The 22170-nt window shown below is 42.7% G+C and overlaps 1 protein-coding gene across 1 annotated transcript in view; it reads right to left on the bottom strand.

The window, feature by feature from the left end:
- Positions 1–4509: 4509 nt before the first annotated feature.
- plcg2 (phospholipase C, gamma 2) overlaps positions 4510–22170 on the bottom strand; it is a 31156-nt gene continuing 13495 nt past the window's right edge. Inside the window, exons 16-33 of the mRNA XM_085778326.1 lie at positions 22002–22088; positions 21467–21636; positions 19283–19483; positions 16008–16130; positions 15749–15929; positions 13357–13425; positions 13159–13268; positions 12930–13026; positions 12762–12834; positions 11795–11967; positions 11378–11480; positions 9922–10125; positions 9067–9203; positions 8140–8248; positions 7854–8021; positions 5722–5810; positions 5425–5591; positions 4510–5339 (exon numbers count right to left, since the gene is read on the bottom strand). Coding sequence (XP_085634452.1) covers positions 5297–5339; positions 5425–5591; positions 5722–5810; positions 7854–8021; positions 8140–8248; positions 9067–9203; positions 9922–10125; positions 11378–11480; positions 11795–11967; positions 12762–12834; positions 12930–13026; positions 13159–13268; positions 13357–13425; positions 15749–15929; positions 16008–16130; positions 19283–19483; positions 21467–21636; positions 22002–22088 — 2304 coding nt within the window. The 3' untranslated portion in view covers positions 4510–5296. The remainder of the gene's footprint in view (positions 5340–5424; positions 5592–5721; positions 5811–7853; positions 8022–8139; positions 8249–9066; positions 9204–9921; positions 10126–11377; positions 11481–11794; positions 11968–12761; positions 12835–12929; positions 13027–13158; positions 13269–13356; positions 13426–15748; positions 15930–16007; positions 16131–19282; positions 19484–21466; positions 21637–22001; positions 22089–22170) is intronic.

Here is a 22170-nt window from a genome sequence, read left to right as displayed (position 1 = left end):
GATTCCGTTTGGTTCAGAAACTCGCGCATTAATTGATTAATGACGTTACGTAACGTTCCGTTAAAATCAATCTTCATTATAAATGAGGATGCTTAGTGTTTATATCCACATGTCACCGTTTGTTCTCACAAAATAAAGTTAGTGGCGTGTCTGCGTGGAGCGGAGCTGCTGACAGATGCAGCTGACAGTGACGTTTCCTCATCACTAACCTGTGAGCCACATCCAGTCCTCCCTCCCTCACGTCGTGAGGACAGGTCAACATCTCCTGAACAGGCTACATGTCCATTCTTTCTGTTTTTCTCTCTTCATTCTAATCACTTCCTTTCAGGTTTTGCTCGTAGCCAGGTGAAACGGTAGCTGCGCCCTGTGTCTTTTCTCTGGCGCGCTCTCTCTCTTTCGCTCGCTCACTCGCTCACTCCGCATAAAAACGAACGTTATGAAAACAATAACCTACAGATGCGTAAAAACTATGTAATGGAAACATTGTTAAATTCCTCCTGTGAGCACAGCTGCCCCACAGCCACAGTGGTCTAGTGTTAACCTGTCCAGGCAGGTCGGTCCTGTCAACTTTTTTAATGTCAGAGCCATTAATGCAGTGTTTTCAACCTTGGGGTTGGGACCCCATGTGGGGTCGCCTGGAATTCAAATGGGATCGCCTTAAATGTCTAGTAATTGATTAAAAATAAATAAATAAATAAATAAACTAATTATTTTTCACAATCTTAAACAACTATATTCTTGATATATTCACTTTCTTGAATAAATCAAGATAAAATAAAATGCAGCATATACAAATATCTGAGCTTGCTCATCTTGAATGAGGGTCACCAGAAATTTGTGATGTCAAAAGGGGTCATGAGCCAAAAAAGGTTGGGAACCACTGCATTAATGCAAACAAACCCATTTCTCTTTTATTCCCTCACCCAATGAGAATCGATAAGAGAATCGATAAGGAATCGAATCGATAAGCAATATCGATAATGGAATCGGAATCGCTAAATTCTTATCAATACCCATCCCTAGTCACGGAGCAGAGACATGATTGTCCCGCTGCAGTCAGAGACCCGCACCGCCGCCGCCCCCGCCCCCCAGTCTACACAGCCTGAGCTCAGTCACTCACCCTCCTCATCCACTGTGTTTATTGATAAACGTATAGTCCATGAGCCAAGACCCCAAAATTGGCCTCCCGCAATCGAACGGGTGGGCAATTTCTAGTTTGTTTTTTTGACTTGGTAGACATCTCTAGTGAACAGTTTGGCATGATAACCATTGCAAACAGGTAGCTTAGTGGTGGTTTTCATGTGTTGAATAGGTGGACCAGTAGAGTGGAAACTTGAAAACTGTGTATAGCGCTTGTTCGGTATTATGCTGTTTGTTGACCACTCAGGGTGCCTAAATCACTTCAAGGATGTTTTTCCCTTTTATCAAGACCCTACTGTAATAATAATAGACTCACCTCAGGAATACGTGAATGAAAATGTGATAAAAATTAGAACATACACATGAAATAGCCAACGTTTTTAGAGTGTTTTACTTTTCATGCAATAACAAGAACAAACAAATATTTTTTTACACAATTAAAATCAACTAAAGAGCTTGCTCCTTCTGTCACAAATAATGTGGAGCATACTGCCAGTACAGTATTTCAAGTGTCCCTCTGTCAATGACCTACGCCTGGCCAACAGCCTGAACGAGTTCTACTGCCGCTTTGAAAGACAATGGGACAGACCTGATATCCCCCACACCTCCAACCACCAGCCATCGATCAGCAACAGCTCCTCCAAACCTGGATCACCTACACAGCCCCACACCCAAGTGCCACCCTCCCCCACACCTCTCACGCCTCTCTCCATTATAGAAATCAAATCAAATCAAAGAAGGAGAGGTGAAGAGACTGTTTAAACGGCTGAACCCGTGCAAAGCTGCAGGCCCAAACTCTAGCCGTTTTTCTACTAACATCAGCGGGTCGACGCAGGTTTTTTAAATGCGGGTCGACCCGCTAACAATCAGCATTTGGCTCCTTTCTCATTGACCAAAATGAGCCGGGTCTGTCTGTCTAACCCCCGCATAAACCCCCGCTTTCACGGCGGCACAACATGTCAGTTAAACAGACTGTCGCTTCTTTTTTTTCAATCTTTTTTGGTCAGTGTTCTTTGATCTTCAAATCCCAGTCTTGAATGCAAGCAGAGTTTTGTTTTGGTAGCCTACGTGAGACGCGACTGGTGCGATGATGTGGCATCACGTAACGCCCAATGTCATCACATAAATTAGCGGGTTGAGCCGGGTCTGGTGTTCCCACTGCAAGCCGATCAGAGCCGAGCCGATTGAAGGCGATTTTAACCCGCGTCGCTTGCCGAGTCATTTGACGCGGGTCGACGGGGGGGCATACATCAGTCCGACTGAAAAGTCTGACGGCTCATTTCTCCGACTACCCATTCTACAGTGTTAAGGTTAGGTTTAGGGTAAGGTTGAGGGTTAGGGCTACTTAAGTCGGAGAAATGGGAGGTCGGACTAATGGACTCAAAAATAAAGAAATGTATGGTCGGAGAAATGGGTAGTCAGACAGACGTCCCGGGTTGACGCGGGTCGGTGCGTTTGTGGGTTTAAACAGGGTTTTTTGGCCAGTGGGAAAGGGGTCTCCCCCTCCACCCTGAAGCACTGAGCCAAGCAGCTGTCTCCGGTGTTCACACACATTTTTAACACCTCACTGGAGAACTGTCATGTGCCAGCTTGCTTCAAGGCCTCAGCCATTGTTCCAGTTCCCAAAAAGACAAGGCTCACAGGCCTTAATGACTACAGACCCGTTGCTCTGACTTCTGTGGTCATGAAGACTTTTGAGTGCCTCGTCTTGACCCACCTTAAGGACATTACAGTTCACCTACAGAGCCAACAGATCTGTAGATGATGCTGTAAACATGGCCCTCCACTAGCACCTGGACTTCCCAGGATCCTACGCCAGGATACAGTTTGTGGACTTCAGCTCTGCCTTCAATACGATCATCCCAGCTCTGCTCTGTGACAAGCTCTCCCAGCTTAATGTGCCTGACTCCATGTGCAGGTGGATTACGGACTTCCTGACAGACAGACGGCAGTTCGTGAGGCTGGGGAAGCATGACTCTGACACCCGGACCATCAGCACTGGATCCCCCCAAGGTTGCATCCTTTCTCCTCTGCTGTTCTCCCTGTACACCAACAGCTGCACATCTGGACAACAGTCTGTCAAGCTCCTGAAATTTGCTGACACCACCCTCATCTGCCTCATCTCTGATGGGGACGTGTCGGCCTACAGCAGCGAGACGGACCCTCTGGTGTCCTGGTGCAGCATGAACAACCTGGAGCTGAACGCTCTGAAGACAGTGGAGATGATAGTGGACTTCAGAAAGGACCAAGCTGCCCTCCCCCCTGTCATCCTCTGTGACTCTACAGCGACCCTGGTTGAGTCCTTCTGCTTCCTGGGCACCACCATCTCCCAGGAGCTCCAATGGGAGCAGAACATCAGCTCCCTCACCAAGAAGCCTCAGCAGAGGATAGGCTATACTTCCTGCTGCAGCTGAAGAAGTTTCACCTCCCTGTGAAGATGCTGGTGAACTTCTGGCACACAAATTATGAAATGTGCAACATCGGAGAATGGCCATAATTGGTGTATATGGCATTTTTATGGTCAAAATAGTGAATGCATGATAAATATTGTTAAGCTACTCTTGTGCGAAGGTTATCATACCAATTAATAATCTGGACATATATAGGAATAATAAAATAGCAACAAGAATTTGCCCACCCTTTCGATTGCGATTGGTGGTCTGGCTCATGGACTAACGGGCGTAGCTACTGCCGGTAATAACTGTAAAACCCGCCGGCTTGTTGAATCTCGGACCCAACACGGCCGGAGTCACGAGCATTAATTAATTAATTCACAACCCGACCGCGGTGTATAAAAAAAGAAAAAGAAAAAAAAGTAAAAAGAAAGCCAGCAGCAACACTGGTTTTGAGACAGTTAACAGTTAATCAAGTTGTTAATAAGCTGTGTGATGTGTGTGAGTGACAAGGCTATGGCGGAGCATGTCCTGCTGCAGATCAGTCACTCTGCAGGTGTGTTGGTGTTGGTGTGAGTCTATGGCTGTGAGGTGGTTAGTGGATGCAGTTGGATGCGCCCTCTACAGGATAACCTAATGTCGGGGGATCTTTTCAAATGGGGGAACATTTTCAAAGTAAAACCAAGTCTTATTCCCTGCATTTTATTTCTGAAAATATTGGCGACAATCGGCGAGTTTTGGCCGATTACCGATTATTCTCAAACGGGCTATAATCGGCCCTAGTTGACACAGCATCTAATGCTACTGTTGCCACTGGAAACACCTTCTACATCTGTTCCTGTTGTTTCTTCAGCCCCTGGTGTTGCATCTTACACACTGCTGCTATGTTTTGTAGGTGTAGCTGTTCCTACTAAAGGCACGAGTGAAGTTACTAAACTTATGAAAGAAAGATGAAATGGAGCCGTAGGTGACATTTAGCAAACTTTATTGACTGGAATAATTAGAGGGTCACAGAAGAATCACAGGAAAGCTACAAGCATCAGCTTGCTTCCTTGAAATGCCTTCAAATTAAATATATGAAATTATCTCGTTAAAGAGTCTGCTTCCATTAATCTCAATCATAAGTCAACTTCCAAGGATATGTAATGTAAACCACACTGATAAAACAATGTCACTGGTAAAAACTACCAAGCAAAAACAAACCTTTGCACGTCATTAGACTCACAGGAGCCTGTGCAATCCACTCCATCAGTTTTTTTTTCTCTGTTTTAACATAGTTAATATTCTAAATGAGACTTTAAAACTCAAGCTCTCTGACAGATGAACAAACTTCTGCCCTGTATGAAATGGTGAAACTGTTCAACTGTTATCGCAGTCAGCGAACACTCATCTCTTCGTAACAATAAATACCAACCAAGCATCAGTGTTGCAGTTTGATTACAGACTGAATGCACATTTATTAGACACTACACTGGATGTCTATACGGATGCCTCTACCTGCCTGAACCAGTTCAAGGTATCAGTTTCCCAGAAGGCCTTTGAAGAAAGCGCCAATCTTCCAATATTTACATATTTCAGAAAATGTTGACACCAAATTAAAAAAAAAAAAAAAAAAAGTTTAATAAATAGGAAGCTATCTGAGGGAACAGTAGCTGCTTGAAATTTTTGGTATAAAATCAAAATTTTAAATGTCACAAGGGGAAAACTGAAAAAACCTGTTCAGATAACAAATCCTTGGAGACAGTTGAGGTTCTGCTGCATCCTCAGGAGTAGAACTTACTGTTGTTTATCTTCTTTTCCCTTGTCCTAGGACACAACAAAAACACAGAGGAAATGATCAGAATAATATGCAACACCTGTCTCCTCGGCACAGTGCGAATTTGAGGCGTACCTGCTTTTGTCACTGGTGCTGTACTCTCTGGTGAGGCTGTTGTGTTGGCGAGGAACGGCCGTGCGCTGTATGTTGGCGTGGGTGTCGTACAGGAAGGGCTCGTTGCTGACCTCAGCTTGTTTTTTCCTCAGCTGGCTGGAGGACGAGTACAGCTCCTCCTCTGCTTTCTGAGTGACCAGAGTCATGTGATCACAACAAGTCAAGTACTGCATGCTGCAGATACACAGTCTGTAAAGCAACACTGATGTTCTCTCCCCCTGTGTGAGAGTGTGTGTGTGTGTGTCAGTGTGTCCTCACCGCAGCTTGTTGTACGTTGATGTAGACCAGTAGAGATGCTAGCTCTATGTTTTCACTGTAGCCGTTCTTCAGAGGAACAGAGCGAAAGCCTGTTAAAGTTATAAAAAAAGACATTGAATCCACTGTGTTGAGCCAGTCATATCAAACAACAAAGTTAAACGTCCACACTGGTGTTTGATTGTTGCACTTGCAACCCATTTATTTTAAAGACCGGGTAAACCAAATTCAGTATTTTTCTTCTTATATTAGTAGGCCATAAATGTGTCCCTCAAAACATGTAAAAAATATATTTTTGCCATTCATCATTTCCTTGAGGAGCTAGGCCTCAGAGACTGTTCTGTGTGCAGGTTTTGAATGGGCGGGCTTAAGTCGAAGGCCGCTTTACGTAAAGCGGCCTTACTTACATAAACCCGCCCCCTGCTCCGATCTACGTATATTCAGCCAACTGACTTCTGTGGTTTTCCATCCCACTTGCTCTTTAGTCTAGCTGAAACACGTGAAACAACCAGCTAACTAAACGTAGTTCATGTTCACACACAGGAGACCACTACTGTCTTGTTCCTTCATATAACGAGCAGAAGCTCCCAGTGTTGCTCTGCTGGAATCTCGTGCGATTTGCGGAGCCGTGAACTGGGTGTCAATGCAAATCACGCGAGATTTGGACGGACCAGGAAGAGCAGTGCTGGGAGCTTTCGCTACAAACAAGCTTAAAACATATACTTTTTAAAAAAAAAATTTCTCATGTTGGGGCTTCAATACAAGAGGGACATTACATACGAGCAGCATGGAGGTATTTGGATGTTTTTTGATGTGTCTTTTTGGACGAAGAAAAGTGAGCTCCATTCGCAACCGTCATATGGACATGCAGTGCTGCACGGAGCTGTAACTCAGAGAAGCCACGGAGGACTCTGAAACTTCTCCTAGCCCTTAGTCCACATGAGGGTGAGTAGATAATTAGTGAAATTTGAATTTTGGGTGAACTATCCCTTTAACATGTCTAATTATTGAGACATTTCCCCTCTAAAGTGCAGACTCCACATTTGCGGAACCAGAACTCAGATTTTTCCTCTCTACTCTCTACTCTCCACGGGGCGGCACGGTGGCACAGTGGTTAGCACTGTTGCCTCACAGCAAGAAGGTCCTGGGTTCGAATCCCGGGCTGCCCAGGGCCTTTCTGTGTGGAGTTTGCATGTTCTCCCCGTGTCTGCGTGGGTTTCCTCCGGGTGCTCCGGTTTCCCCCACCACTAAAAACATGTCGGCTAGGTTAATCCTCCAGTCAGTGCCCCTGACCAAAGGCACTGGCTCATAATCTGGAGTTGGTCCCCGGGCGCTGCACCGCGGCTGCCCACTGCTCCTCAGGGATGGGTTAAATGCAGAGAAAGAATTTCACTGTACTAGCTGTATATGTGACTAATAAAGTACCTTTACCTTACCTTACCTTTACACTCATCATCTCATCACCCCTCAGACTTATCTCATGGTAACAGTGTAATGTTTCTGACACAGAGCTGAAGGAACAATCTAATAATGTATTGTATATATATTTTAATATGTATTATAATAATATATCAGTCACAGAGGACATTTCATTGCAGTGCGTTTACCTTGATATTCTAAACACATAACACAGAAGTACAAATCTGTCTATACTTTTATTGTGTATGTGTGCATATGGTAAGGTAAAGCAGTGTTTGTGGTTGAAGAACTTCAGTCTTCAAACCAAAGCAACATCTCTGCATCATTAACAAGCATGAGACCCTGAATTCAGTTCATCTCAGTTAACATGACTGTACTGTATATCTGCTTATTCGGTGGTCAGAGTTACGTTGTTGTTTTATAATACAGACTTTCTGAGGCACACTGGGCTTCATCAATTTGTAACATAAGTTTTAAAAGCAGGCCCGATGTTCACTGAGATCTGAGATTACTTTTCACTCTGCAGTGAAGGCCACATGGTGTGTACATCATTAGAAATAGCTGATATTTCCTGTGTAAAAGTCTTTAGACTGTGTGAATCAATAACCTGCAATAATCTGAACAAAATCAGACTCGAGCTGAAAAACAACAACCTACTGTAAGTAGAGTGAAAAGGAGATGGATATATTAGTGTGTGTGAGTGAGTGTGTTCTCACCTGAGCGGATGCCTTTGACAGGAAATGTGGCCTGAGCCAGGAAGTTGGGGTCTGAGAACATGTCCTCCTCGTTGACCACGAAGCGCAGGAAGGTTAGCTCGGGCTCGTACACGGTGAAGATCATGGGCTCTGCCGGGGCTTTCCATGTGGGGTTCAGACCGTTGTCACCTGAAGGTGGCAGGACAGCAGCAAGGTTTCAACAGGATGTTCTACTAAGCCTTTCGGTGTGTAACTCTTATTACTGTCTGTCCATAGATCTCCCACTCCACTCCTCCCTTTTACTTACGGTAGACGGTGGTCTTGAACTTCTCATCTGTGTGTCCACATAACTCCACCTCTACAAACGGACTGGCGATGCTGCGGCCGGGCTTAGGCAGGTGTCTGGCAGCAATCACCTGCAGAGGACAAACGCAGCTGCTGTAAGGAAGTTGTTTGCAGACCAGCGAGCAAAATATTCTTCCCGTACTAATTTTTACTAAATAAATATCAGTCACTCAGAATCTGGCCCCTCTAACAGGATGATGCAGTCTGACTGTCACAAAGTCCCCACACTGATGTACAGTTAGTACAGAGAGTAGACGGTATTCACCTTTAGTTTCTCAAAACTTCATTGTAGATTCAACTTTAATCTGTCTAGACCAAGGTTATTATAGTTTTAAAATTTTCATTAGTTTTTCAGTTTGCTTAATTTCAGTTTAGTTTTAGTCAGTGATCAAGCAGTTTTATTTTATTTTTTATTTTTGAGGAATTGACTCGTTTTATTTAGTTTTTATTAGTCTTAGTTTTTGTTTTTCAGGTTTTAGAAGAAAGCCTCTGTGAGGCTTTTTGAAGATGAACTTCCAAATTTGTGGGATTTTTCCCTTTTAGTTGCATCCCATAAATGTTCCCATCAGTCTTCATGTTACCTTCACTCTAATCTACCTGTGGGTTGTAGCAGTAGTCCCATATTACTGTAAACTGTGGTGTTTTCTTCCAGCAACTTTAGCCATCTCTAAGAAAACTAAAACTAAGCTAATGTTATCTGAAATTCAGTTTAGTTTTAGTTGGTTTTGCATTGTTCATTGTAGTTTCTATTTGGTTCTTGTTTTTGGAAAAAATGTCTTCTTTTTTTTGAAAAGTGTGTGTGTGTGTGTGTGTGTGTGTGTGTGTGTGTGTGTGTGTGTGTGTGTGTGTGCGTGCGTGTGTGTGTGTGTGTGTGTGTGTGTAGACATACCCTTACTACAATGTTGTACTTGACCCTCTTCTCCTGGTGAGGGTCGAAAGTATCAGAGCGCATGAACTCAGGCTGCAGCACGTAGCCTGTCCGTCCGTTCACACTGAAGAGGGCACTGTTCAGCTGGGTGTATTTATCTAGGTGGACACACACACACACACACACACACACACACACATTCATTTTAAGAACCTCTGCTTAGTTTCATACTGGCCATGCCCCTTATTCCCATCCCATTTGCCAGGTTCATACATTGCTATTGCAGATCCACATTTGGAGACAGTAAGAAAGACACAGTTTGCCTCCATGTTGGCTCACTGTCACATGGCCATGGCCTACTGAGACACTTGAACAGAACATGGCCATCATTAACATCACAATGATGTTACGTGGAAGATCTTTAATAGGTGTTTATCAATCGGGCCACATTCCTGATTAGGTTTTACTTGTTTCCAGTGAACTATACAGTACACAGTTAGACCACGCTCATGCCATTGGCTGTCACTAATTAGGTTGATGACCAATGAGGAAGTAATGACATAAGACCCAACCAGACGGCAGCTTTGTATGAGAAGTGCAGGTGAAAGATGGAGCAGCTGAACTCCAACATAGTGAAAGAGAAATCAGCCAAGGAAAACATTGAAATTATAACTCTTAACCAAATTAAAGCTATGGTCCACGTTGTGAAAGACAACGAGAAAGATCCCCCCCCCCCCGACATTGGTCAAGTTCTTTGCCGCTAGAAAGAATGGATTTTTTTCGTTCCTTTTGCTCTTCACATTGTGTAACTAAGCTATGCTGAACTAAACTAAGCTACATATTGTCTGGGAGCTTAGTCCAGATAAACTACTGCACCTGCAGTCTGGTAGTTGAGAGCCACCATGTGGCAGCCAACACTCCACAATGGAAAAGGGTCGTAGTTGGAGGACTCCACACGCTGGCCTTTTGGATAGATACGACTCAGGGCCTTGCGGTTGTACTGCAGGAAGTCCTTGGTGCGGCTCTTTCCTGGTGTCTTGTTCTCCACGAAGGAGCGGATCTCTTTGTAGCTGTAACCGTCTGCAGAGAGAAGAGTCAGGCTCACAACAAGCTGCTTTCAGGCTGGATCAACACACAGGACATAACAGGCCAATCAACTAGACTAAGCTTCACATGCTTTAAGCTGCATGTTGGTGTCTGGTTGTTAGTTGTTAACATTTTTATGTTTATATGTTGATAATAATGTTATAGATTGCAAATACACAGTTGCCCATAAAATTTGAAAAAAAATTTTTTTGCCTCCTCCCATGAAATAACTGTGACAATGTGATTTTTTCTTGATAGACAAAATGTACATCTTCTCAAAACTTTATTGATCAATCTCTTCCAAACATATCACTGTGAGAATTGAACCACAATTAACCTTTATATTAAGAATAAAAAGAGGAATGTTTCTGAAAACAAAATTATTCAAACTTTATAGACAACCGTGGAGTATAAAGGGTTGAAACACTGTTGAGCCATTCGTATCATCAACTCAACAGAACTCTAGTTGCTCCGATGGTAATGTGCGTATTGGTAATTTTAATTTTAATAGTTTATCTATCTCACTATCTCACACGTGAAGTGTTAAGTGATACCATATAGATTTATGCTTACACTTTAAGGTTCACTTTATCACTTGATAGTTAAGCTTAGGCTTTCTTAATTCAGGTGTTTGTTATACTGTATTTACTGCATGTGTTTTTACAACTTTCTGTGGGTTTGGACATTTGTGCACTGTGCGTCAGCTACACAGTTTATATTCAGCTAATTACTGTAACCGAAAAAGACAACAAGTTAAACATTTAAAGTCTCGTATTTTAGACATGTTGTGTTTTATTTTGAAGTTTGAATTGATGATGTTCTATTTGTGTTTGTACTGGAAAACTGTACATGTCCCCATCTATATGTGATACATAGCTTTTGAACATTTAGCTTCCTCACAAAGAGCAGGCTCTGTGTGTGTGTGTGTGTGTGTGTGTGTGTGTGTGTGTGTGTGTGTGTGTGTGTGTGTGTGTGTGTGTGTGTGTGCTGAGAGACAGCGTGAGAAAGCCTCTTGCTTCAGTGAAAATGTGTCAGTGAGATAAAACTTTTACAAATGTTCTTAATTTCTTTGCAGTTTATGGGAATTAATGTAGCAGAAATTCATTTCTAATCAAACAATGAACATTAGTCGTTGATTGACAGGCTGGAGCTGGCCCACATGCAGCTTGCAGTGGTCTGAGTCTTTTTCCACTGTGGAGGTGTGAAAAGGTCTTTGTGTTGAGAATGTGTATGTGCATGTGTTTACCAAAGCGGTCCTTCTCCTTGCTGCGCGGCTGACAGTAGACCACCAGGTCCGACATCTCCATGGCAACTTCTGCCTTCTTCTCCACTTCCACCTGCTGTCTCATCTGACATTGGACGAAAAAACCACTTCCTGTTTGCTCAGTGATGCCGACAGAACACCAGTGAAACAGTCTTTTGTGGTTGTATAGTGCGTAGTCTATTTCAGTCACACGCTGAGCTTTGAGTTGCTTTGAACTAATGTTACATGGACTAACAGTATGCAAAACCACAATGTGAGCTGACTGACAATGAGACAACCTCATTTTCCAGACCGTCAGAGTTCTTGTGTAACAACACAGTGCAGATGTCCCCTGTGAGTTCCCGCTATTCAGGTGTCTCCCTCCAATACACATTTTGTCATTCACAGTGACATACCAACCTCTTGTTCCCTGTTGTACTGCTTGCTCATCTCTCTCTGAGTGATGTCCCAGGCCACCTGGTACCACTCAAACAGCTCCTCCACTGAACCAGCTGCCAGATCGAACTGCAGACTGTCCTGCTCCTTATCCTGCAGGGTCAACACATGGGGCCTGCAATTTTTACCGTTCTTCACTAAAAACAAAGAGGGAGGGGAGAGGCACAGTGAGGTGAAACCATATAAAACCTCACTTGGGTAAGGTGTGGCCTAAATGCCATGGGAAATGACAAGGTCATGAAGAAAAGAAGCCACTGGAAAGCCCCATCTCTCTGTCAGGGAACCTACAGTCCACCACTAGCTGACACACAGTATAACAGCTACCTACTGTATGTATGCACAGCAGAATGATGATGATTCCTGTTGATTTGGAAAGCTTAAGCCTGCCCAGATATACATTGCTTTGTATTCAGCACTTATTTCCCCACATCTCACAGGTCATAGTGGTCAGATGTGTGAGACAAACAGTACAGTTAAAAATGAAAGGTACACTGCAGAGGGGCTTAGCTGTTGATGCATAGATCATATACTGGGATATAAAAGAATTTAAAGGTTTGTGACCACAAGCGCAGCAAAGCTTTGACAGGGTTGTTGGTGCATGTGCATGAAATTCAGATACCGGTTCAAAGGGAAAATCACAAGTTAAGGCACAGTGATGATGCGACAAATGCTCCTTCCAGTGGGTTTGTGCTGTTTTACTGACAGACATACAGCATTGTGGTAGAGGTGTCAGGAAATGAAGCAATGTGGCGGAAAATGACAGGGAAGAAGAAGCAACAAGTCTTGTATTTTAGAGCTTAATCTAGAAAAGTGCAGGGCTTTAGATTTGACAGTATGTGTCTAGGTAACACCCAGCTGCATTATGATCAACAACAACATATTCATATGATTAACTACTGTAGTAACAGACACAAAAATAATCTGCACTCACAGTTTTGTATGTTGCACTTGGAGATGTCCACGACACCCTTACATAGTTCACCTAGTGGATTATCTTCCATGTCCTGTTTCAATGCACATTACAAACACAAACATTGTTTCAGTCAGTTTCCATGCTGGTTAAAGTCAAATAAAGTTCTAGTTAAACTCGGAGTTTCACCTGTCCTCTGTTGTCAGGTTGTTTGTTGTTGGAAACTTCCTCTACATAGTTCGACGGGAAGAACAGTTGTAACTTTCCACCATGGTCACCTTTCCACCTGCAGTAAGTAGGACACACGTCAATGTGGATGTCTGTGTGATATTAGTGTGTATCTGTGTTAATGTAAATAAAGATAAATGTGATAAGGAGATACCAGTGTGTGTGTGTGTGTGTGTGTGTGTGTACTCACCATCCATTGTTTCCCTTTGTTACATTGTGTATCAAAGCTCCTTTATTGAAGCTGAGCTCATCTGGCCTTTTAGCCTGGTAGCTGTATATAGCCTTGACTGTACTTTGAGGCTAAAGGAGACAAACACACATGATCATGAATGTCTTTATCTGAGGAAACTGTATATAGACAGGCCAAGATATACAATGGCATACAGACCAGTGAGGGCTCAATCTCATTGGGTTCCACATATGTCTTCACCTCATAGAGAGAGGCACAGTCTTTCTCCTGGGAACAACAGTTCACTGTTAGGTTAAGTTATAGCAAAAGTTACAAGTAGATACATCCACCTGGTATTTACCTTAAATACCAGAAGATGAGCCAAACCAGTGAACAAAATAAAAAGCCACTCATTTAAAGATCGACGACTATATTACTGGTTACAACATGTAAGTACAGCTATGAAGACATCACAGAGTTTCTGCTTTTATGATTTTAAATGTACATTTTCAGCCGGACTAGTGGTGTGGTTACTCCATCAGTTGGTTTGGATGACATTTAAGGCTGATATCCCAGAGGATCAATCCTCCGGAATTTGGCAAGCCCTTGAACATTCCTCTTTTCCTCTAGTGCCGCCACAGCAGGTCAAAGTTTTATCTAACATCGACTCAACATGTATGCACAGGGCTGCTTCCCCCACTGCTGCCTGTCAGTGCAGAGTTATGAAAATGACTAGTTATTACGGTTATAGTAATGTGATGTGCAATTTTTCTTTTGTAAATTTGTCTGGTTGTGTCCTGTGTTAGCTGTCTCTCGTCACTGAACATGTTAAATCATTCCAGATGCAAGCTCAGCGTTTTCAGCGCTACAAGTTGAACTCTGAATGCCTCCGTCTTCTCAATAGCTCTTTTCTGAGGAAGCTGCTAATAGCTGGGCAACTACAAGATACAAGACAAGACAAGACAAGACACTCCTTTTCAAACCAATCAGTGGAGTTATAGTGACATGCGCTTGCCAGGTGTTTGAAAGAAAATGGTGGGCTAATGTTAAATGTTTGATTGCAGTCATTCAATTTTATGTTAGGCTAGTCGATTTTGTTCTTGCATTAATGCTGTGTAAGTATTCATTTATGTACCTTAAAGCTATTTGCTTGAGCATAAAACCTCTGTGTTCTGCTTATTCAGGACAGGAAATCCCATCAGACATCAGGGGGAAAAGCAGGCCAATCAAATTAGCCATAAGATTTGCCCTCATCTTATCAGACTTTGTAGATTCAAGAAGGAAAATTGTGTTTAAGACAAATACACACAGAGAATAGTGACCTGGAGTGAAGGGTGTGCTGTATCCTGTTGAGCAGTCTACTTCTTCACTCAATTTGCATACAGTAGTGAGGAAAGTGTAGAAATGCATGACATGAAGTCAGGGAGATTGGGATGGGGGGCTCAGTGTCCTGCCAGCATGGATCTCTGTTTCCCTCACTGCCCATATTGAGTATTATAGCCTGGATAATGGCTCCCTGCAAGTCCTCATCCCATCTGTATGTAACATTTGTATAAAACGCAGCCTCAAGCTCGCCTCTCTTTCTAGCTGATTGTAGCTGATATGATTTGTAGTCTGTTTTCCCCTTGAACTCCATCCTATGCACAGCACGGCCCATAAGCAAATGTCATATGACTTCAGACCACAGTGGCCGAGATAAACACGAGATAATATCACTGCTTTGCCAGGCTGTCATCAGAGGGAAGTGACATCAACGCAGTTCATCTTATCACGTCGACTTCTCATTTTTCTCATCTCCACAAAAATAAAAGCTTGGTTTTTGTTAGATAAACAGTGAACCGTCCTCAGTGGAATACATTCAGTGGATTGTATTCATTTGTTCTGACTTGTTGGTCACTAAATATATTTCAGCCATTTGAAAAAAAAAGTTTCTATCATGTCTCAATTTTCTCCTTCTCTCTCTTAAAGGTACACTAGGAATTCCTCCCATCTAGCGTTGTGGTTGTATATCGCAAGCAACTCAATCGTATTTTTCATGCTGCATTCATGTGAAATTGGGCAGACGGCAGACGGACGACAGCCGCTGCACGTAACGGCATAAACAAGCCTCTATGTAAACAAGTGGTCCGTCAGCACGAGGAAAAACAATGTTGTCATGGCGACTTCTGTGACTAAAATGACATCTGGTTTGTTACCGACGGCCGTCTGCCCGACTGCAGGTGAATGCAGCATCAGTGTAACGCTCCATTCCTCCTCACTGCGTTACCGCGGTGACTTTTCACAGACGCCACCTCGACCTGAGCCAACAGCTCCAGTGTCTCCGCTGAGTTTCCGTGGTTTCCTACCGTCACACTGCCACTGAACGTAAAAACATGGCGACACCACATGGCAGCCAGCACCGAGCTTACCCACTCCATGTAGATATGAATGATATGAACAGCTAATTCAGAGCTGAAAGGAACACTTCAGTTTGTTGATGGGGGGGATTACTGATTAATGAAAAACAGACTTTTGAACCAAATAATCGATTTTCGTGAATAGATAACAGGAGAAGTTACACAATGTCCCTTTAAGGTTTCTTTTGGTCTTTGTCTCTCCTACTGTGACTCACTGTGCTGAAGCGGTCAACCAGCTCAGGGGTGACAGGATAACGTAGCTTGATCTTGCGATACAGCGGCTTCTTCCTGAAGTAGTTGACGAGCTCCACCAGGCTCTCAAACTCTGTAGTGGTGCCCAGCAGGTACATGCTGCCCTCCTTCTCTATCCGACAGTGCTTCACCTTACCATCACCCCTGGAAGAGAGATGTCTTGATTATTACAGAAACAAACAGAGTCATGACAGAAAAATAGTCATAAAATCATCTCTGCACCTGAATGTGATGGCGTATGAGTCAGGTTCTCCTTCTCTCTGTCGGATGAGGAAAGCTCCATCTCTGGGAATCCTCAGCAGGTAATCCTCTGCCTGACCCCGGCTCAGGTTGCTGTAAAACCACCTGCACCACACACACACAACAAGAGTTACATTATGCATGTTTGTGTCTGTAGGAGATGTTATCTCCTCCAAGATTATCAACGCTGGTATGTTAAATGTCAGTGGAGAGTCAGGTGACATAACAGAACTGAGCTTTAAAGGGATAGTAGCATTTTTTTTAAAGTGGGGTTGTATGATCTACAAATAGCCCCTACGTACTTTAATTGCACTCCTCCCGTTAGCAACGCCAGCCCATAGCCCTGCCCAGAGATTTACAACATACAGTGTTGTGAAACGGCCTATTTTCGCGGCCTAAAAGAGGTTTTACCTGAAAAAAAAAAACACAATTCCATTGTTCGCTATAATCTAATTTTTTCCAGCCCTTCAAGTGCAGGAAAAACACAGTTTTTATTTGGACCTAACCAACTCACGTATCCCTCCGCCCAGGTTTAGCGCCCGCCGATCAGTTGGTTAGGTCCAAATAAAAACTGTGTTTTTCCTGCACTTTGAGGGGCTGGAAAAAATTATATTATAGCGAACAATGGAACTGTGTTTTTTTTTTCCAGGTAAAACCTCTTTTAGGCCGCGAAAATAGGCCGTTTCTTTGGGTCCATTCACAACAATGTATGTTGTACTATGGGCTGGCGTTGCTAACAGGAGGAGTGCAGAGAGTCTTCTACTGCAATTAAAGTACTTAGGGGCTATTTGTAGATCATACAACCCCATTTTTAAAAAATGCTACTATCCCTTTAATACAGGAGCTGTTTTGCTCCATACACTGCTAAATGATTTCAAAAGCAACTGAAGACAGTTGAAAGGAAAAAGTTACTGTGTGTCTGTAGGTGTTTAGGTGAAAGTGAAAAGTGAAAAATAGAAGCCCTGCATGCGTGGTTGAAGAGTGTGGGGGGGGAAGTGTGAGACATGAATCCAAAGTAACAGTCAAAGACTAAACTTTCTCTACTGGACTAGATTCTACAGTATCACTATAAATATCACTTAACCTTTGAACTTTGTCAGGGCTTGGGTGTTGTTCAGAGTGATGAGGAAAACAAGTACAGTATATGTATATACTTATATACAATTTTTCCCTCCACCTCGCGACACCTGCCATTCTCTGATCCTCACCTGTTCCCAGTTTCCCCAGCAACCCCAGCCAGTATGTAAACCTGACATTACCAACAGCTTGTAGTTGGATTGTCAGTTTTTTGTTCTCACATTCAGTGACTTGTTTCCTGTTTGCCCTCTCGTCTGCCTGGAAGCCTCTTTTCAACCAACTTCTTTGCATCAGCCTGACTTTGTGTGTCTGTGTCTGGTCCTCTGGGCCTGAGCTGCTACTGGCAGTGAGGCAAGAGGTGAGATAAGAAGATTCATATCTACACTCTGTATGTCCTGTAGAGAATGATGACTGCCACATTCATAGCCTCGCTGGCTATGATATTTAAATAATAGCAGCAGTTTTTTAAACGTTGTCACTTGAGACAGTGTTGCTTGGCACTGAGGACTACAAGTTAATACAAGTTAAAATAAACAATAATCTGTCTGTGTGGAGTAGGAAAGAAGGGATCTCATCACATCTCCTCATCTCTGATTAAAACCTGTGTTTTGAGGATCCATTAGCAGCTGTAGCATAACATGCTGAATTGTAAAACAATGTGACATCTGTTGATTTGCATTGTGGGTAATTGTGTGCCAGTGACTGACAAGGAAGAGAAATGTGTGGAATGATTTGCTGCAGGAATAATCCCATGACAGGACATAAGATTTGGTAACACTTTATTTTAAGGGGTCCTTGTTCCTGTGTATCTACCTAATTAATTACAGTGTAATTACCTATGTAACCGTATGTAATAACATGTACTTACATTGTAATTACATAGTGTATTTTGGTGTACTTACAGGTCCTTGTTACACTTAAAATAAGAAATGCTTGTGCAAAGAGAGAGGCCACTTTGGCATTTCTTATTACAAGTGTAACAAGGACCTGTAAGTACACCAAAATACACTATGTATTTACAATGTAAGTACATGTTATTACATACGGTTACATAGGTAATTACACTGTAATTAATTAGGTAGATACACAGGAACAAGGACCCCTTAAAATAAAGTGTTAACCTAAGATTTTTTCTTTACTCTTCCACTTCCTTTGTCCCAAAGTCAAGAGGTTTTGGTTTAATTACACAAACTCAGGACATGTTCATGTTTGCTATTTACTGACAAAATGTCAGTAAATAGCCTTGTTCTGAATTCAAATGAGACCACAGAAGTCGTCAGGGACGTTAAACAACAACATGAAAAGCGATGCACGCAGCAGTCGCCTTCACAGCCTTGCTATGTTCATACCAGCACTTTACAAACTGTTGCAAACTTTGTGGAAGGAAAGGAGGAAACTGTGGTGCTGACAGTGAAGTCATGTGACCGTGGAGTCGTTGGTTTATGGGCTAAGCTGTTCATTCCCGCTGATTGTACTGAGGCATCAAGAGCAGTTGTGTTCATTTGTGAAGATTATGTCACTGAACAATGTCAATATCATGACACTTTGTTAATCAAAGAGCTTTGTTTCTGCAATAACAGGCAGGCATCATGTAAAACATATATTTTCCCAGCTTTACTCCTGTATCCTCTATATTATCTGAGCAATTTTACATCAAAATCAATGTATTTTCTCTTCCTGTAAAACACTTCCAAACATTTGATAAGGCTGACACTGTGACTGCGCTCACTCTGGGGATCTTCAGCTTAAGCCTGCATCTTTCAGTTCCCGAACATAGCAGATGCTCCAAAAACCTTTCACCATTTTTATCATCTTCCCCCATTTCATCCCCAGCCGACTTATTGATGAGGTCAGCAGGAGGAGGTGACGGTGAGGGACAGAGCCACAGTAGTGGGTGAAGAGTTGTGCTAACTCTAGTCCCACAGATGGTGCTTAAAGTACATTCACTGCTACCATAGACTGCAATATCCCTTGCAAGCTTTGTATTGTTGCCAAAAACACAAAATAATGTGGAACAGACAAACTCCAACAGCCGTTTCTGGACATCTTCAGACAATAGAAGTGTTTTTTTCCCCTTAATGTATCTTAATAAGATCCTTTATCTACCAGACTTACTAACTCACTAGGTTACATTACACTATGACTTATATACGATTATATCAAGTTGATATGAGACAAACCCTTCTTGTAGATGTGGGTTGGGCTGTGGCACAAGGTCAGTGAGGCGCAGGTCGAAGTCTTGGCAGCGCAGCGGGTTTTCTCTGTAGTGCTGGATCAGGGCATACACGCTGGGAAAGTGCAGGTTTGGTGTCAGGTAGTAGTAAGTATGTCCTCCCTCTGAGCCAGAGCGAATACGACAGTGCTGGGCTCTCCCACTGCGCCTGAAATATGTGCACAAGGTGTGTTTACGCACACAGTACATAAATAATCAAAAATATGAAACTTTTAGAATCTAAAAACAGGACGGGAAAGGACTCCAACTGTGTTTCCTCTCTGTGTCTATGTTTAAAGCAGTACTAAAGAACTTTCAGTTTTGGTTGAGTTTGGCGGCGCCTGTGGACCAAAGCGGTAGTGTTTTGCCTGAAGGAAGACTCCATTTCCCATGAACACTAGCGTGAAGACCTGTAAATATCCTGCATTAAAATTAACAGAAGACATCAAAACTAAGTTTCTGTTTCCAGTGGATCATTTCAAAGTGAAAACACAAACATAATCCATTGCTAAAGTGCCGTTTTGCCTGTTCCCTCCTTGTTGTGACTCGCAAAAGTGAAAGTGAAAGTAAAGTGAGAGCAGGGTTCCTACCATGCTCCTCAAAGCTGCTTAGTGCCAGAGAAAGAGATACAGACCCCCTCAGACCACGACAGAGGTGTCATTCAACTTGTTGTAAGTCGATGTATCATCACAAAAGTTATGAAAATATTTTATGAAGGTTGAAAAGTTACTTAGTGTTGGTTTAAGATCAGGTTAGAGATAAAAACATTTCAGAAATAACTGATCTTAGTAAATATTTTCAATGATAACACATAGTTATGTCTACAAAGGCTGTTACAGAGCTGTTACATAGCGCCTTAAAGTCCATATTTTCCTGTGTGTTGATCTAAAAGAAGACTGTCTGGAGCTCTAGTAAGAACAGGTCAGGGTCAGCCAATCAGAAGAGAGAGAAACCAAACCATCCTGCAAGTGGTGGATGATGGGTCCAGATGGGAAGGGTTTGGGGTGTGGCTAAGTATGGTGAGTGTTTTGTTATGACATCACAAAGTTACAGAGGTCCTCATCAATGGTTTTGACACTCAAGGCTAGGGCTGGGACGATATGCTTTTCTCCCGATTCGATTCTTCTACGATTTTTTGGATGGCGATTCGATTTAAATTGTGATTCTACGATATTGCAGATTCTCTCGATTTTTAGTCTTTAGCATTTTTAACATTTATCTGCACATAAATACTGTAGGAGCCTATAAATTAACATACTCCATTATAAAGTGAACTTAAACCCTTTTCAAAACCTGTACTCTCTGTATGTAAAAAAGGCTAACAAATGCACATTGCACAATATTAAAAAAGATATCGCGCTATTTATGTGAATCGATTTTTTCTCCCACCCCTACTCAGGGCCCTAGTTTTGTAGACGAGGCGCAGTCTAGGCACAGCACAGTTTTGCCGCACCAACGTGGTGTGTCCAGGCGCATTTTGCAAGTTTGGTGCACGGCGCAGTCCGGTGCAGGCCAGTGCAGGCACTTGCCTCGTCCCTCCTACCGGCGCAAACGGCAAAGAGGGAGGAGACAGGGCGGGAGGGAGACAGGAGGAGGAGAGAAAGGCGTGAAGTGGGATTAACACAGCCGATTCAGATCTTCACCAATCAAATGAGTTGTCATTTTATACTTTGACATGGACAGAGGAGACAGCGACGCCAGAGGCCGAACCTCTCCCAGGAGGAAACAGCTGTTTTGGTCCGGAGGTCCGAGCTCAGAGTGGTAGAATAATGAGTTTACTTATATCCTTAATCAGGTTTGATCTGATACACTGAGAACCGCCGCCCAGTGTAAAAAACAACAACTAATAAACTAATAAAGAATTTAGTATGACCTCACAACAATGGATTAATCAGTTTATCCAATAATGTAAGACAGGAAATAAAGGAGCTGGCTAAAGTTCAGGAAGTAGTGGAGCTGTGCATAAAGCCTATTTTGGAGAGAAAATGATAAATATGTGACACTGTAGTGAATCTCATTTGAAGAGGAGCCTTAGGTCCAGCCACACTTTTATCGGCCACATTCTTAGGAAGAGGCAACCCCACCTGGGACTGTACATACACAGAAGCTTCAGTCTTTCAGTTTTTGGCCATCAAGAAATGGGATGCTGTACCAGAAGGAGAGGGTGTAGTCTGTTACATAGGTGTCACTCTCTCGGATCAAGAAGGTGCCATCTCTTCCCCCAGTCTCTGCGCAGTAGTCATAGATGAGTCGCTCAGCCATCAGCCTGCCCTCCCTCATCCGGCCATGAAACCACGGCTCCATGGTGTGCAGCTCCTGGTACTGAGAGAGAGAACAACAACACATGTATTTGCTTCAGGACAATACATAGTATACATACAGCAATGTGAAAAACATTTCCCAGTAGGTCATTATCAGAATTGTTCTTTTCATTTATCAAAAATATTTGATTCTGATACCTTGACTTTGATTCCAATTTTTTTAACTTTTTTTTATCAATTTTATCAAACCCACTTGAAGAGAAAAGAGAATTAAAGTGCATATTCCAGTACAAATGTTGGTTTTACTTTTAAATTTAAGATCAAGTATAAAACACACTCTTTTATTGACTTTTTTATTGAACCACTTCAGGCTGATTAATTGTGACCTCACAACAAAACAAAAAACAAAATTTTCCAATCCTTTACCTTCCTGGGATCTTCCTCCTGCTCCTCATCTTCCTCTGCGTAGTACAGCTTGTCATCACGGAGTACGCAGTAATGCTTGTTCCACCGCTGAGACAGAGAAACGTTGTAGAGTGTAAAACCAAACAGCAGATTTAATTTAGACATTTTAATAGAAGTTATTTCTCTGCAT

This window comes from Trachurus japonicus, chromosome 6 (genome assembly GCF_045865225.1).
Source record: "Trachurus japonicus isolate A0001 chromosome 6, Traja_1.0".
NCBI classification, from domain to species: Eukaryota; Metazoa; Chordata; class Actinopteri; order Carangiformes; family Carangidae; genus Trachurus; species Trachurus japonicus.
This window is presented reverse-complemented; position numbering and strand designations above follow the sequence as displayed.